The sequence below is a fragment of the Stegostoma tigrinum genome, chromosome 1 (genome assembly GCF_030684315.1).
Source record: "Stegostoma tigrinum isolate sSteTig4 chromosome 1, sSteTig4.hap1, whole genome shotgun sequence".
NCBI classification, from domain to species: domain Eukaryota; kingdom Metazoa; phylum Chordata; class Chondrichthyes; order Orectolobiformes; family Stegostomatidae; genus Stegostoma; species Stegostoma tigrinum.
Window position 1 is genome coordinate 126,000,742 of NC_081354.1, and position 14,197 is coordinate 126,014,938.

Here is a 14,197-nt window from a genome sequence, read left to right on the forward strand (position 1 = left end):
CAATGCACCTGATATATTTACCAATTCAACAACACACATGTTATTTCTCAATTCTTCCGTCATAAGCATATGAAAACCATAAGCTCTGTTTCGCAACTTGTTTGAGCGTTTAGTGAGGATAAATATATACTGGCTCCTATTTTGAATTTACTTATAGCACATGAATTTAAAATAATCTCAATAAATGGAAATTTAAAAATTAAATGCCAATTCATTTGCTACATACACTACATCAACTCACAGAAGATAAAAATGATGCATAAAACTCATCATAACCTAAAAACTTGACAAGGTTCAAGCTGTTTTTTTCTGAATCCATTTCATGTATTCCTTTGTGAGCCTTGTATAAATTCCAGGCTTTTTGGCAAGTCCGCATTTTTTCCCGTAAGACACAATTCCTCGGAACACATCCTTACATATCAGAGGTCCGCCTGAGTCCCCCTGAAACAGCAAGAAAAGTTTATTATTCTGAAACTGAAAGACCTTAACATTTGTATTGTGCCAACACTGTTCAAATGTTTATGCATGAGAGTTATTAAGCAGTTATAACTTACTTATTTCTTGGAAATTCAACAAGAAATGAGAGGGTAGTGAATCAATGGAATTCTTTACTGCAGAGGGAAAATCAAGTCATTTTATTTGGTAAAATTCTACTAATTAGAGAGGCTAGCTGGCCATCCTTGTCTATGTGATAGCATTTCAAGTTTCAAGGAGCACATATAACATGGAGAGCAGTGGATTGGGATCTGCTGTGTGAGTGACAATGGTGAGAGCTGCACAACTTAGTGAGCAGTGGTGACCAGCACCATTTGTAAATGGTGTCGGCCAAGCAAAATCAATTTTGTCCTTGAAGAAAAGAAAGCAAGAAATTTAGAAAAATTCTAGTGACTCAGCAGACTTCAACACAAACAGATACTGCTGATTGCTAATGGCCACGTAGCTCACAAACTTATGGGGCACTCAAGGTAGAGGGATCTGTCAGAGAATGACACCGAAAGCAATTCAGAACTGACAGAAGACGCACAGAAACTGAAGAAATTTGCAGCTCCAAGGCTGTATCTGTGGAGTGTTCCGTAGAAGTGATCTTGAGTTTGAGTTCAAGTTAAGATGACTTCACATTGAAACTTCTGTAATCACATTCAAAAGCTATGACATCAGTACTGTTACAAAGAGTTAATTCCATTAATAATCCCTAAGTCTAGTGGAGAGAGACAACTATTGAGACTTAAAGCCTGAATTTGAGAGATCCAGATCGCTGTCAGCATTAATAATGAATTTTTATGACAGTCTAAAGACCTAATCCTAGAGAAAGCTATTCATGTCATGAATGAAATAGAAGTCTGGAAGCATAAGCGATCAATCCTAAGAAGAGAAGATAAAACTTGGCATAGAACATCTACAGAATCTATTCATATCTCAAGGGACAATTTCGCAAAAAATACCAAATCAGCTAATACAATGGCTAGGACAGACACCAGGCGCTGAAAGTTCTTGCTAATATGGTGGATCAAAAATACCTCACAGATGTGAACAGTGCTCAGCTTCAAAAAACAAATACATTTCTTGTAAGGAAATAATTCACTATCAGAAAATCCACTGAAGCAGGACCCAGCCGCAGGAAACAAAAAAAAACTAAAGCATCACACAAAGAACAACAATGAGTTAGAACAATATCCAGTGGAAGATAAAGACAAAGATTTCTTCAGGAAAATGTATGACCCACGCCACACATTTTGGTTTGAACATATTTATGTCAATTTGATATCTCAAGAGTTTCAAACTAGTCATGGGGACCAGTGTTGCAATATTATCAAATAGTTAGTATTGCCAGACAAAAGCCCGCTTATAGCTGACTGAGGTTGATGGTCCAAGGGCAAAGCACTACACTTTAAAGGTTAGCTACAACTGTCCAACATAGGGTGACACCAAACATTGGAAAGTCTACACGGATTTCATAGCCATGAATTCTCAGCTCTAAATAGAAGGACATGAATAGATCACAATCTCATTCAAAAGGTGGAGGAGGCTAAACAACAACAGGTCAATGAATAACCATTAGAAGATTTAACTGTGCTTCATAAGATCATAGCAGAATTTAAATGAAAACTGGAATCTCCTGAGGTTAGTATGTTGGTATAAATATTTTGTCTCAAGTTACTTTGGCACTTCCACCCATCGACACCTTCTGGCATTTCTGGCACTCCCACACCACAAATACCCTTGAACTCTTTGGTGATCCCATCCCTACAGGAGCCTCAACTCCCCATCTTGCCTTGCAATTCTAAGGGCTTCTTCAGCCAGGACCCACATAACCAGTTCATTTCTATCTTGGTATTTCTGTTGTGCCCATGTTGGGGACTACACTTTATTGAGGGGCCTTCCGTCTTCATTATATACTGCTTTCAAAATAAGTGAGCTGGAGACACTGGGAGAGATAGGAGCTGGAGTGATGAGGAGTGAAAATATCTTAACACTTTTATTGGTTTTCAGCTAAATTGTGAGGAGAATCAATTCTAATACTCTTTTAGGATCAATACTTTTTGAGGGCTGCTAGCATTCGATGTATTGTTTCTTCTGGGCAATGAGACCCAAATTCGAAATGACAGGTCCTGGTGGAACCATGAGCTTCAGCTAAGCCCATTTAGGCTCACTGCAATATCCAGATTTGAGTGTAAGCAACTCCCCAGACATTGCAATGTAGATAACAACAAAATAGAATAAGTAACATATTGAATAGCACAAGATACATTCGTCATGGGCAACAAATGTATTGTATAAAACAAATCACTAATTAAAATCATGAATTCTAATTGTTTAGTTCAGACATTGCAACTACTTTTCAAACAGTTCAACTTACACAGCATGCATCTTTTCCACCTCTTTTGTCACCAGCACAGAGCATGTTCATGGTTATTAAAGGCTTCTTGTTATAATACTTTGGGCTGTTGCACTTTGATCTGTTTATAATCGTTACATTTACTTCTTTAAGATGGTCAGAGTTCACATTTGAATTTATTTTGGTCCATCCCCATCCAGCAACTGAGCAGACAGTTCCATCTCCCATATCCAAGTCATTTTTGGGTAGAGGAAGGAGTTTTACATAATTGTTCAGTTTTGCTTCAGACTGTAGCTGTAATAAGTAAAAGTAATTGTTATATCTTCTTTCAAATCCTCTGAAAGTTTTTATTAATCATGCATAATCTTCAATAGGACATGAAGGAAATTCTGGATACACTGCCAGGCCAGTTCACAGCTGTGAAGACAACTGACAGTTAATGATTCACGTGTGGATGCTTCATGAGGATTACACACTAATTGTGGAGAAGCTTAATTAAAACTGAACAGAACAAAGGGAAGGGAGACAGAAACAAAACACATCTTTAAATATTCTTCATCTGATATACCACTTGTTCTGTTCTCTCCATAGATGTTGCCTCACCTACCGGCATTTTTCAAAATTACTTGAGTTTTATGATGCTCAGTGGGTGAAGAAGATGGAACTGAGCACTTGGTGTTGCCTTCACCTTTATGGCCATCAAATCAAGTGGACAGGAAGGAGATTATTTGGAGGAGCACTGTGGGCTCTGTGCCCAATTGGGACTGTAAGCATGAGCAGCAATGGGCAGAGGGCCAATGTTGAAAACTAAAAGTTGGTCATGGGTAGAAATTCCAAGGGCTCTCACACACTGAATGTCTCTTTAATGTTTATTGAAGCCTCATTAAAGCTCAGAAACTAGGTTTATGAAAACAAATTTGGAGATGTTATCTCCATTCCCCAGGAGAGACTTCTGACACATTCAGCACAATCCTAGACTCAGGCCTTTTCTTCTAGCTTGGGCTACCTCTCCATCATTGCTGCCAAAAAAATGAATTCCCAAATTTTTCATGGCTAATAACCAAAAAATGCAGCAGGCAATGAAAATTTCCAAACAGTTGGGTCATTAACAAGCTAAACTTCCAGATGTTTGGATATTTTTATGCTGATATTACATTGCCAACCCAACCCCATATTGGAAGTATATTATGATTATGTGGAAGTTTGGGCTGTCTAAAGTAATATACAGCCTCCTATTTTATTTTCAAATTACATTCTTTGCACCTGTCTGTTTTTGGTCTATATTCTTAAATATATGAAAAAGTCGAATACATTTTTAGTGACAAGGCCAGAACAAAATAATGATGAAATATGAAGGATACAGCAATTCATTTAAATTTGTAAATTATAGCCATCTGTATATAATATTTTTCTGCATCTCTGGCTCTAAGCCCTCACTCTTTACAGATAAGAACATGAACCTTTGATAAATTTCATTAACTTTACTGTAATAACTGCTTAGCTGTGAAGGGATAAAATCTCAATAACATGTAAGTCGGAATTGATTTAAATTTGTCAATATACATTAAGAAGCAATTGGAATGGGGATGTCTAATCCAACTAATCAGTATGTGGCAAATAAAGAAAAGAAATGGAGGCTTTGATTTGCACCTAACTGGGAACATCATACAATGAAATGTTTTGCACTTTAGGAGGAGGCAAGGTACAGGGTATTTTGGGAATGGAATGGAAATTGAAAAGGATCCTGTTGTTTGACAACTAATTTTAAATAGGAGCAGCTTCTTCCATTTGTATCATCATACAATGCATAGAAATTCTTAACTCCAAACCACTTACTTGGAGCAGCATGATGTCATTTTCTTTGGTTTTGTTGTCAAAACGAATGTGAGGAAATTTCTCCTTCACTGTGATAATTTGTGCTGATTTCTTTTTGCTCAGAATATCAATTCCAAGAACTGCCTTAACCTTATGATGTTTAAAAATGCTGTATGTGATGTTAATATAAATTAAGAAGAAAAATGAGGTAAATAAACAAATTAATCATTATTCACTTCAGATTGTCTTTTTAAAATCCCATAACCACTTAATGTAGATTTATAACTATTTCAAACCCATTGTGAAAAATTAAAGCCGTTTGTGTTTGTTGCCTTTAATGTAATGGCTGCTCATGGAATGGTTAGGAACCTCCTAAATTCTATTATCAGATTATGAGAAGTACAGATGGGACAAATTCCATGATCTCTCTTCCTCACAGAACCATGGGTGCCCCTACGCACCAAGGACTGCAGCAGTTCAAAATGACAATTCACCAGCTTCTTCACTGGGATACCGGGACACAGCATCCAGCTGATCAGTGGGTCTGCAAACTGAGGGCCCAGTGGAACGGCAATAGCTGCCTCTTAGTCCCCTGCAGAAGACTGTGGCGGTGAACAGCTGTGAACGGGAGCATATTGCCCGGGAGCACAATCCACAACAGCACCATCTTACTCTGAGGAGTCAGCTGGCTTGATTCAAGTGTCAACTTTATCCGATCACCCTTTAGTCTTACAGGAGCAGCCTTCCACTAATAGGGTTTAAAGAATGCATAAATGCAGGCAGGAGAGAGGTACAGCCTGGTATGAGAGAAGCATCGGTCTGAGACAGAGTGGAATTTCTCATAATTTGGACATATAATTCTTCTATAAGTAAAGAAAAGGTATTATTTGACATACATGACACAGGTATCTTGGAATTTGCCACTTATGATCATGAAACCCTTTCAGGAAAGATAATGCCATGGTGTGGGTTTTATTTTAACTCAGTTGAAGACTTGTGGTAAAGCTGTTTTGTCACTCTGGTGCCATCTAGAGGGTGGATAGGAGAGGAGATGGCTGAGATGCTGCCAGTGCTGTTGATTAGCCATTGAAGATGATTCGTAGCATCCACTCTTGTTCAGTAGTGAATGAGAACATAGCCAGGGTTGCAATCATGCAGTCGCACTATTCACTATTCACCTACATCAGTGGCTGCTCAACTGGCAATTTTACTGCCGTGTGTGTGCAACCAAGAGGCAGTGTCATCTAAAAAAAATCAATTTATTATGAAAAGGCGTAAAGCTGGATGAACACAGCAAGCCAGGCAGCATCAGAGGAGCAGGAAAGCTGACATTCCAGAAAATTTCTCTGAAAAAGTGTCCAGACCCGAAACATCAGCTTTTCTGCTCCTCTGATGCTGCTTGGCCTGCTGTGTTCATCCAGCTCTACACCTTGTTACCTCAGAGTCTCCAGCATCAGCAGTTCCTTTCATCTCCATTACAAAGAAGGGCAGCATTGGCATTGTACATTGTCATAATGTCTCCTACTGTGATGTATTTTTAATGCCTGTATGTCATTGGTTCCATGCATAAAATTGATGCTCACATTGAGAAAATTGTCTGCCCTATGAAAGAAGGTGTTTACCTCCTGTGCAGTAAATGTGTGAACAGGCCCTGCCACAGAGTGAGCAGTCATAGCAGCTGAGCATAATTCCTCATGACAAAGCTGTCAGCGGTCCTTAAAATCCCAGACTGGGCGAGCTGGGGTCGGAGGGGGTGGGGGGGGGGGCGTTGGGGAAGGGGATGGCAGCCAACAGTTAAAAAGAAATTTGTGAGAAGCCGTACTGTTGCTTTAGCTTGTTTGCAATTGCCTGAAGTGCCAGGTGAAATTGTTCGTTCCTTTGTGTGTGAAGTTACAAGAATTCAAGTGATCTAAAAATTTTCCAAAGACAAGGATAATGCAATTGTGTGAATTTCCTCATGCATGTAAAAGGTGAAGCCTTTAATAAATTAGGGAAACTTCTGTTTGATACACTAATGGTACAAATATATGTATTACACAAAAATACAGACTTCTCTGAAATCTTAAAGTGAATAACAGCATAAGAAATGATATGAGCACTGAAGGCAATGAGGAAATTTAGGGCCCAAGCAATGGGTATATCTCATTTATGGATCACCAAAAGCTGTGCAAAATCACCTTCAACATCAAAGGGAAAATATATTAAACACTAAACTATTTTGAAAATAGTTCATACGCTCGTATATAATATTTGTAACTTACGAATTGCAGTGAGCTGCAGTCAATATCCATCCTGGCTTGATTAATGCTCCTCCACATATGTGGTAATTATTAACCTGGAGTGATGCCATATAAGGTTTGGAATGAGCTCTGACATCTTTCCCCCCAATGATTTCGACACAGTTGTCTGAAAGACCAAACCGATATTGCTGGGAAGTAGACGTGTGACTAAAATAGAGAACACTACTAGTGATGAATTGTAAAAACCGAAAGAACTGTGGATGCTGTAAATCAGGAACCAAAACAAAGTTGCTGGTAAAGCTCAGCAGGTCTGGCAGCATCGGTGAAGGAGAAAACAGAGTTAACGTTCCGGGTCCAGTGACCCTTCCTCACTGTGATGAATTGTATTTGGTCAGGTTAGAATTACTAATTGTTTGAGTACTTCGTTGAATCTGGAGAGTAAAAATGGAACTTGTGCCTGAAACTTTGCATTGGACCATATCTCTGGGACCCAGAGAACAATGGATGCACAGAGGGAACAGCTCTTGATTCTATCTACAACAGTTTGGACTGGTTTCAATGAAACAGAGTTTAGGTGGAACCTGTGAAGTAGACAACTTTTATAGAGAGGGTGCCCTGGCCTGATGGCCGCTGGCAGGTATTTGTAGAACCATGGTGAACATTCTGCTCTTTTCAACTGCACGAAACAGACATTTTCACATTTAGGGGCCATATAGATGTTATCCTCAACACTCCTTCTACAGGCCATTAGTAAGGCTACTTAAGATCTTTTTTTCTGATGAAGGGGCTAGGCCTGAAACGTCAGCTTTTGTACTCCTAAGATGCTGCTTGGCCTGCTGTGTTCATCCAGCTCCACACTTTACTATCTCGGATTCTCCAACATCTGCGATTCCCATCTTCCCTACTTAAGATCTGGTACAAGTTAGCCGAAGAAACTCTATCCATTTACACCTTTTGTAGGAAAGGCAAAGTATACAAAGAACAAAGAAAATTACAGCACAGGAACAGACCTTTTGGCCCACCAAGCCTGCGCCGATCCAGATCCTCTATCTAAACCTGTCGCCTATTTTCCAAGGATATGTACCTGTCTGCTCTCTGCCCATTCATGTATCTGTGTAGATACATCTTAAATGACGCTATTGTGCCGGCCTCTACCACCTCCACTGGCAACGTGTTCCAGGCACCCAGCACCCTCTGCGTAAATAACTTTCTCTGCATATCTCCCTTAAACTTTTCCCCATTTTGTAATTTGAATTGATGCTGCGCCTGGGACTCAAATTGTCAAAGAGTTATGTTCGTCTTAAACTCTTGACCCCACCCTGACCCTCCTAAATGTCTTCATGTGGCAGGACTCTCCGACTTTGTTAAAGAGACATTCTTTTCACACACAGAGGGGGTTAGCTTTAAATGTCTTCAAACCTTGCCATCATTTGCAACATTGAAATCAAACGGTGACGAAATCTTAAGAAAAAAGCAGCTCAGTTGATCAGTGCCTTTTCCTCTTAGATGCTGGGCATTTCAGCTGTATAGTAGTTTTGGGTGCAAACGGTGTCAGTTGGATGAGGGGAGGGGACTGGGGGAAGAAGATCAGGTGGCCCACAGGCCTGTCTGAGCCTAGGGAAGGCATCCCGCGACCAGGCATGTCAGGCTATGCGTTGTCAGAGTTTAGCACCTGGGTGATGGTGTGTTGAACCGGGTGAGGAGAAAATACTGCAGTCAAGCCTGAGCCTATCTTGCACACATGAGTGCTCCTGCTCATTCTGATCCCAGTAGGGAAAGTTTGTCAAATTCTCGCGGGTGCTTCTAGTTTCCTACCCACTCTATTAGCAGTTTAAAAGGATTCCATGAAGACGTGGAGGAAAGGAAACGTAACCAGTCATTTCTAAGTGCATCTTCTTAAATTCACTCCCCTTTTCATTTTCGTTACAGGTTTCTGGCATTTATGTTATGTATATCTCATATGTTTATTTGGAAGCTTCTGCATACTTAAAGTATAAATCTACATACATAGAAACTAATAATTCATAGCAAAATGGTAGGCTTAAAATACTTAGATGCACTTACCACCTGGTGTTAGGCAGTAAATAATCATCGCAGAGCTAAAGAAAGCCCGAAACATCATTGTCGCAGTCAATTTCTGAGTCATGACTTTAAGCACAATGATTATGTAGAAGAAAAGCTGAGGATGTGGTTTGTCAGTTTGCCATATTATGATCTCAAATATCTTTCAGTGAGTTTTGAGGTTCATAGATGCAGTTTCTCAGAAATTACATCATTAAGATATTCTAAATCCCGATTTATGAGTAACACTGAAGCAATGAAGAAAATGACTTGCCGTTTGAGCAATGAAGGCATTTGGAAGCAACTGATGAGTCAAAGACGAACAAGAAATTGGAAAATAAATAGATGGTAATATGATCATAGAGTCATACAGCATGGACACAGACAGCACGATCCAACCAGACCACGTCACCCATGTTCCTAAACTAAACTATTCCCACCTGTCCCATATCGCCGCAACCTTTTCCTAATCATGTACTTATCCGAATGTCTTTTAAACGTTTTAACTGTACCTGCATCCATCACTTTCTCTGGCAGTCCATCCCACACACAAACCACTCCCTGCATAAAAATGTTGCCCCTCATGTCCTTTTTAAATCTTTCTGCTCTCATCTTAAAAATATGTTCCTAGTTTTGAACTCCCCCAGCCTAGGGAAAAGACCCTTGCCATTCACCTTATCTATGCCCCTTATGATTTTATAAACATCAATAAGCTGCCCCTTCAACATCCTACACTCTAGTGAGAACGTCCCAGCTTTTCCCATCTACTTTTATATCTCAAATCCTCCATTTCTGGCAGGATGTGAATAGTTGATTAATTGTTCCTCATTCAGGTTTTCAGGATATGTCCCCATGACTGATGTTTACTTCATTTTTCTCCTAGTATTAGGTGGTCCTGTCTAGATCTCAAGTTCCTGTGAAATCTGGGCTGAGTATCTGGAGCAACTTTAAATCAGCTCCCAAACCAGTTCCAAGCATGGTATGAATGGAGCAGAGGGACACAGGTCAATTCTGAACCACTTGGTAAGAATTAAATATAGTGACCTGAAAATAGTTTCATTCTAGTTACTGCCCAGTCTGCACTTCAGCCATCCACCAAAAAGCCCTGACTGAAACAGAACAGGCTGGGGCACTTGTCTATCTCAGCACAAATCTATGTTGCTGAGGTAAGTGGCTTCCCATGCAGCACTATTGAGGCCTAGCAAACTTTTGCACCTGATGTCTGTCCTTTTGGGTAGAATCTGGGGCTGGTCCTGAAAGTGAAGAGCACTGAAGGTGGCCAAATTTCAATGTGGAGAAGCCAAACTTCAAGTTTCCAACAGTGAGGTTAAGCTTTGGTATTAAGTTCTCAAAACTTTAAAAATTTTTCGAGCTTCATAGTTTCAGGTGTCTGGGAAGTGGGCTGCCTAGTTCCCTCTCTGTCCGTTATAATTATCTAGCCACATATTAATAGCAGGTTCTCGTTTGCAACATGTGAAATGGTGCCTTGAGTGTGAACAGCAGAAGGTCCAGGTTCTGACATGAGTAAGGTTGCATTCAAGTGACTTTGTGGATTCTGGCTCTCCAGTTAATGAAGAGAAAACTCACCAAGGCTCATGGAAGGAAGACCTCCATGAAACTCCCCCAAATTGTCATTTAGCCAAAATATTTAAAGATTCAGCCCTGAGTGCATGGTTTTAATGCAACAAACAAACCTTCGTAGTTTATCAATGTTGTATATGAGCCTAAAAGTGTTAATACTGAGGAGTTCCGTAAGCACTACCCACTATGATATTGTTATGTGGATTAATGGCGAAAGCAATGTGGGATCACAAAGGAGTGTCCTCACAATCTGTGCAGCAATATCTATCATATCAATGTATTCCATAACAAGTTGCAAAGATGCAATAAACTACTTCTTGTTCAATACAAAATGCTCTTTTAGTTAGACCAGGAAGTGGTTTTTCTCCACCATACTGAACCTAGCAGGTCCTACAGATAGGCTATGGTGACACTAAGCCCACCAGAAATTGATTTACAGACTGAGTTTATCTACCCATACAATAGACTAGATGGCTGTTTGGAGAAATCCATTTGTACGCTGTACTCTGAGACTTGTCATAGTTGTGTAACCTCGAACGTCTACTTTAGAAGCAGATGCCATTAAAGCCTGCACATAGAACATGGTGTCAGAAGTGTGGAGCTGGCATTGTATGGATTTTGTCAGCTGTAAGAGAGCCAATTGCTGTAAGAAACACTAATTCTGTACAATTGGGTGAGTAGATACAGCATTGAATTTTTCAGTCATGCTCCCATGGATATGAAGTGTGATGTGAGGTAGAATAAGAACTTCTTCTAGAATTATGTGATAGCTACAGATTTAAACCATGTTAAAATAGAAAAAGTAACAAGTGAGCAACACTATTAGCTCTGAGGGGGGACAAGCAAAGTAAAAGCTTTGTTTCTGCCTAGGCCTCACTGAATAGCAGAACATTTTGAAGATGATGAAGACCCAATTTGAAACCTTTGGTCATTTTGATTATGAATAGTATTTGTTTAATAAAGAGCTCCGGAAAAGTATAAGAATATTGATCAGTATGAGGCTGCATTGAAGCATCAAGCTGAATCTTGGGCATTTGGGTAAATGAAAGATGATGACATCAGTGATAGGACTGGTTTAGGCGTTAGTGATCCTACTATGCAAGTATATCTGCAGAAAGGAGAGGAAATATTTGTGAAGAAAGCCATTGTCATGTACAGAAATTCTGATTGCCAGCTAGAGAGTAAAACATTACCTATAATAAAGGAAAAATGGATTTGATTAATCTGTCCAGGCCTGACAAGATCAACATAATGGAAGAAATATTATCAGAAGGGTTCATTAGAAAGCGTGAGGACGGAGTACAGGATGTAAATATTGAAAAAGAAACCACGAGAAAGAAAAGGAAATAAGTTTATTGTGGCAAAAGCAATGCTCTAGCTACAAGAAATGAATTACTCGCAAGCAAATGTTTTGCTGGAAATAAACACAATAAGCCTGTGAATACGGTTGCAAGTAGAATGATTTAGTCTATGCCACTGAACAGGTTTGCAGTGTCTCATATCAAATTGAAAAGTGGTTTATGACTAGTAGAATAATGACTGCAGAGTGAATTTGGGTGACATGGTGGCTCAGTCATTAGCCCTGTTGCCTCACAGCGTCAGGGAGCCAGGTTAGCTTCCACCCTAGGGTGACCGTCTGTGCGGCGTTTGCATTTTCTCCCTGTGTTTGCGTGGGTGACAAGGTGGATTGGCCATGCCAACTTGCCCATAGCATTCAAGGATGTGTAGGTTAGGTGAGTTACAGGGGAATAGGTCTGAGAGGGTTGCAGTGGACTTTTTGGGCCAAAGGGCCTGTTTCCACACTGTAAGGGTTCTATGACTAGATAGACACAGATTACACTCTTTATTAAACAACATAGCTTTGCAAACCTGTACACATGGCTCAAGATAGTGAACCAAAAATGAATCTCTCAAAGGTAAGAGCTATAAGATGTAATGATGCTCATTGCAATAATGCAAATGAAGCTGAAAGGCCAATGCAACAGGAAGAATAAGGATCGGCAGTTCCAGACAATAGGCGTGAAGTAAGATTCAATTGTCTCAGCTGAAACAAGTCAAAAGATGAGGCAGGTAACTTTTTTTTCCTTTATTCATCTGTGGGATGAGGGCATCACTGGCGAAGCAGCATTTATTACCCAGATGGGAGTTAAGAGTCAATCACATTCTGTGGGTCTGAACTCACTTGTAGGCCAGATCAGGTAAGGATGGCAGTTTACTTCCCTAAAGGACATTAATGAACCAGATGGGTCTCCACCCAGCAATCAATTCACAATCCTCATTAGATTCTTACTTCCAGACATCTTTTGAATTTGAATTCCACAATCTGCCATGGAAGGATTCAAACCTGGGTTCCCAGAAGACTGTCTGGGTCTCTGGATTAACAGTTCAGCGATAATGCCACAAGGCCATCACCTCCCCAAGTAAATTGTGCACTCCTCTGTGTAACTGTGCACAGACTGGAAGAAATTTGAAGGATTTCGCAGGGAAATGCTGGTTAGATTATATAAGCTTAAAAAAGATGTGTTTACATGTTGTGAATGTCTTCCTGCTGACTATCAATGTCAGAGTGAGAACAGCCCAGCATTTGATTAGAGGAGTTCCAGCTGACCTCAACTTCTAGCCTAAAAGTCAAGACAGAGGAGTTGGAAAGGAAAGGAGCGGTGAAGGAAGTGACAAGTCCTACAGATTCAAAAAGCAGCATGGCTGTAGTGAAAATGTCTGGAAATCTGAGAGTATGGATAGATCCAGAGGACCTCAATAAAACTTTGAAGAGACATTACGAGCCATTGCCATTTGTTGAAGAGATTATGCCACAACTAGCCAAGACAAAAGTTTTTACTACACTAATTGCAAACAAGTTCTGGTAAGTGAAGCTTCATGAAAGCTGCAGTTATCTAAAGATATTTTGAAGGTTTTTTGGGATGTATAGCTGGTTGCACTTTCTGTTTGGCAATTCCATCATTCTGGAAGAGTATCAATGCAGACAGCATGAAATATAAACCAAAAGAACTGCAGATGCTGTAAATCAGAACAAAAACAAAATTGCTGGAGGGATTTTGAAGAGTCCTGAAGGGTCACCAGACCCAAAACGTTAACTCTGTTTTTTCCTTCACAAATGCTGCCAGACCTGGTGAGTGTCTCCAGCAAATTTGTTTTTATTCAGCATGAAATATAGTCTCTTCAGAAAGAACGCGTGTTTCTTCAACGCGAATTGGCTTCAATGGGATTGAAGAATTTAGGCCGTTATTTGTAGAAAGCAAACTCTCCTTGCCTATATGGGCTATAATGTGATTCTGGCTCCCTGAGTTTAAATGGTGCAGCTATTGCGAGATATTCTTATAATGTGAGATCGCAAGAGAACAGATCTATCATGTTATATCAGAACCGACTGTACTGTAAAAAACAATTCCTTTTGCTGAATTTAAAATTTTTAAACATTTAACTAACCACATTGTTGAACTTCCCTCTATACATCTAAATCGTGACAGTCTCTAAAAGAACAGACAAAATGCAGGGTAGAGATAAAGGTGGAGATTAACAGGCAATTGGCATCTAGTATCCAGATTATTTAAGCAATACAGAAAAATCTGTTCTAAACATAAGCACATTCATGTTGGGAGTGGAAAATGTGGTGACAGATGTTCTGATGATATGAGTAACTGTC

At 39.8% G+C, this 14,197-nt stretch overlaps 1 protein-coding gene across 1 annotated transcript in view; it reads right to left on the bottom strand.

The window, feature by feature from the left end:
- Positions 1-233: 233 nt before the first annotated feature.
- LOC125452623 (uncharacterized) overlaps positions 234-14,197 on the bottom strand; it is an 82,150-nt gene continuing 68,186 nt past the window's right edge. Inside the window, exons 11-13 of the mRNA XM_059638498.1 lie at positions 4,673-4,820; positions 2,858-3,130; positions 234-441 (exon numbers count right to left, since the gene is read on the bottom strand). Of these exons, the coding sequence (XP_059494481.1) occupies positions 295-441; positions 2,858-3,130; positions 4,673-4,820 (568 nt within the window). The 3' untranslated portion in view covers positions 234-294. The remainder of the gene's footprint in view (positions 442-2,857; positions 3,131-4,672; positions 4,821-14,197) is intronic.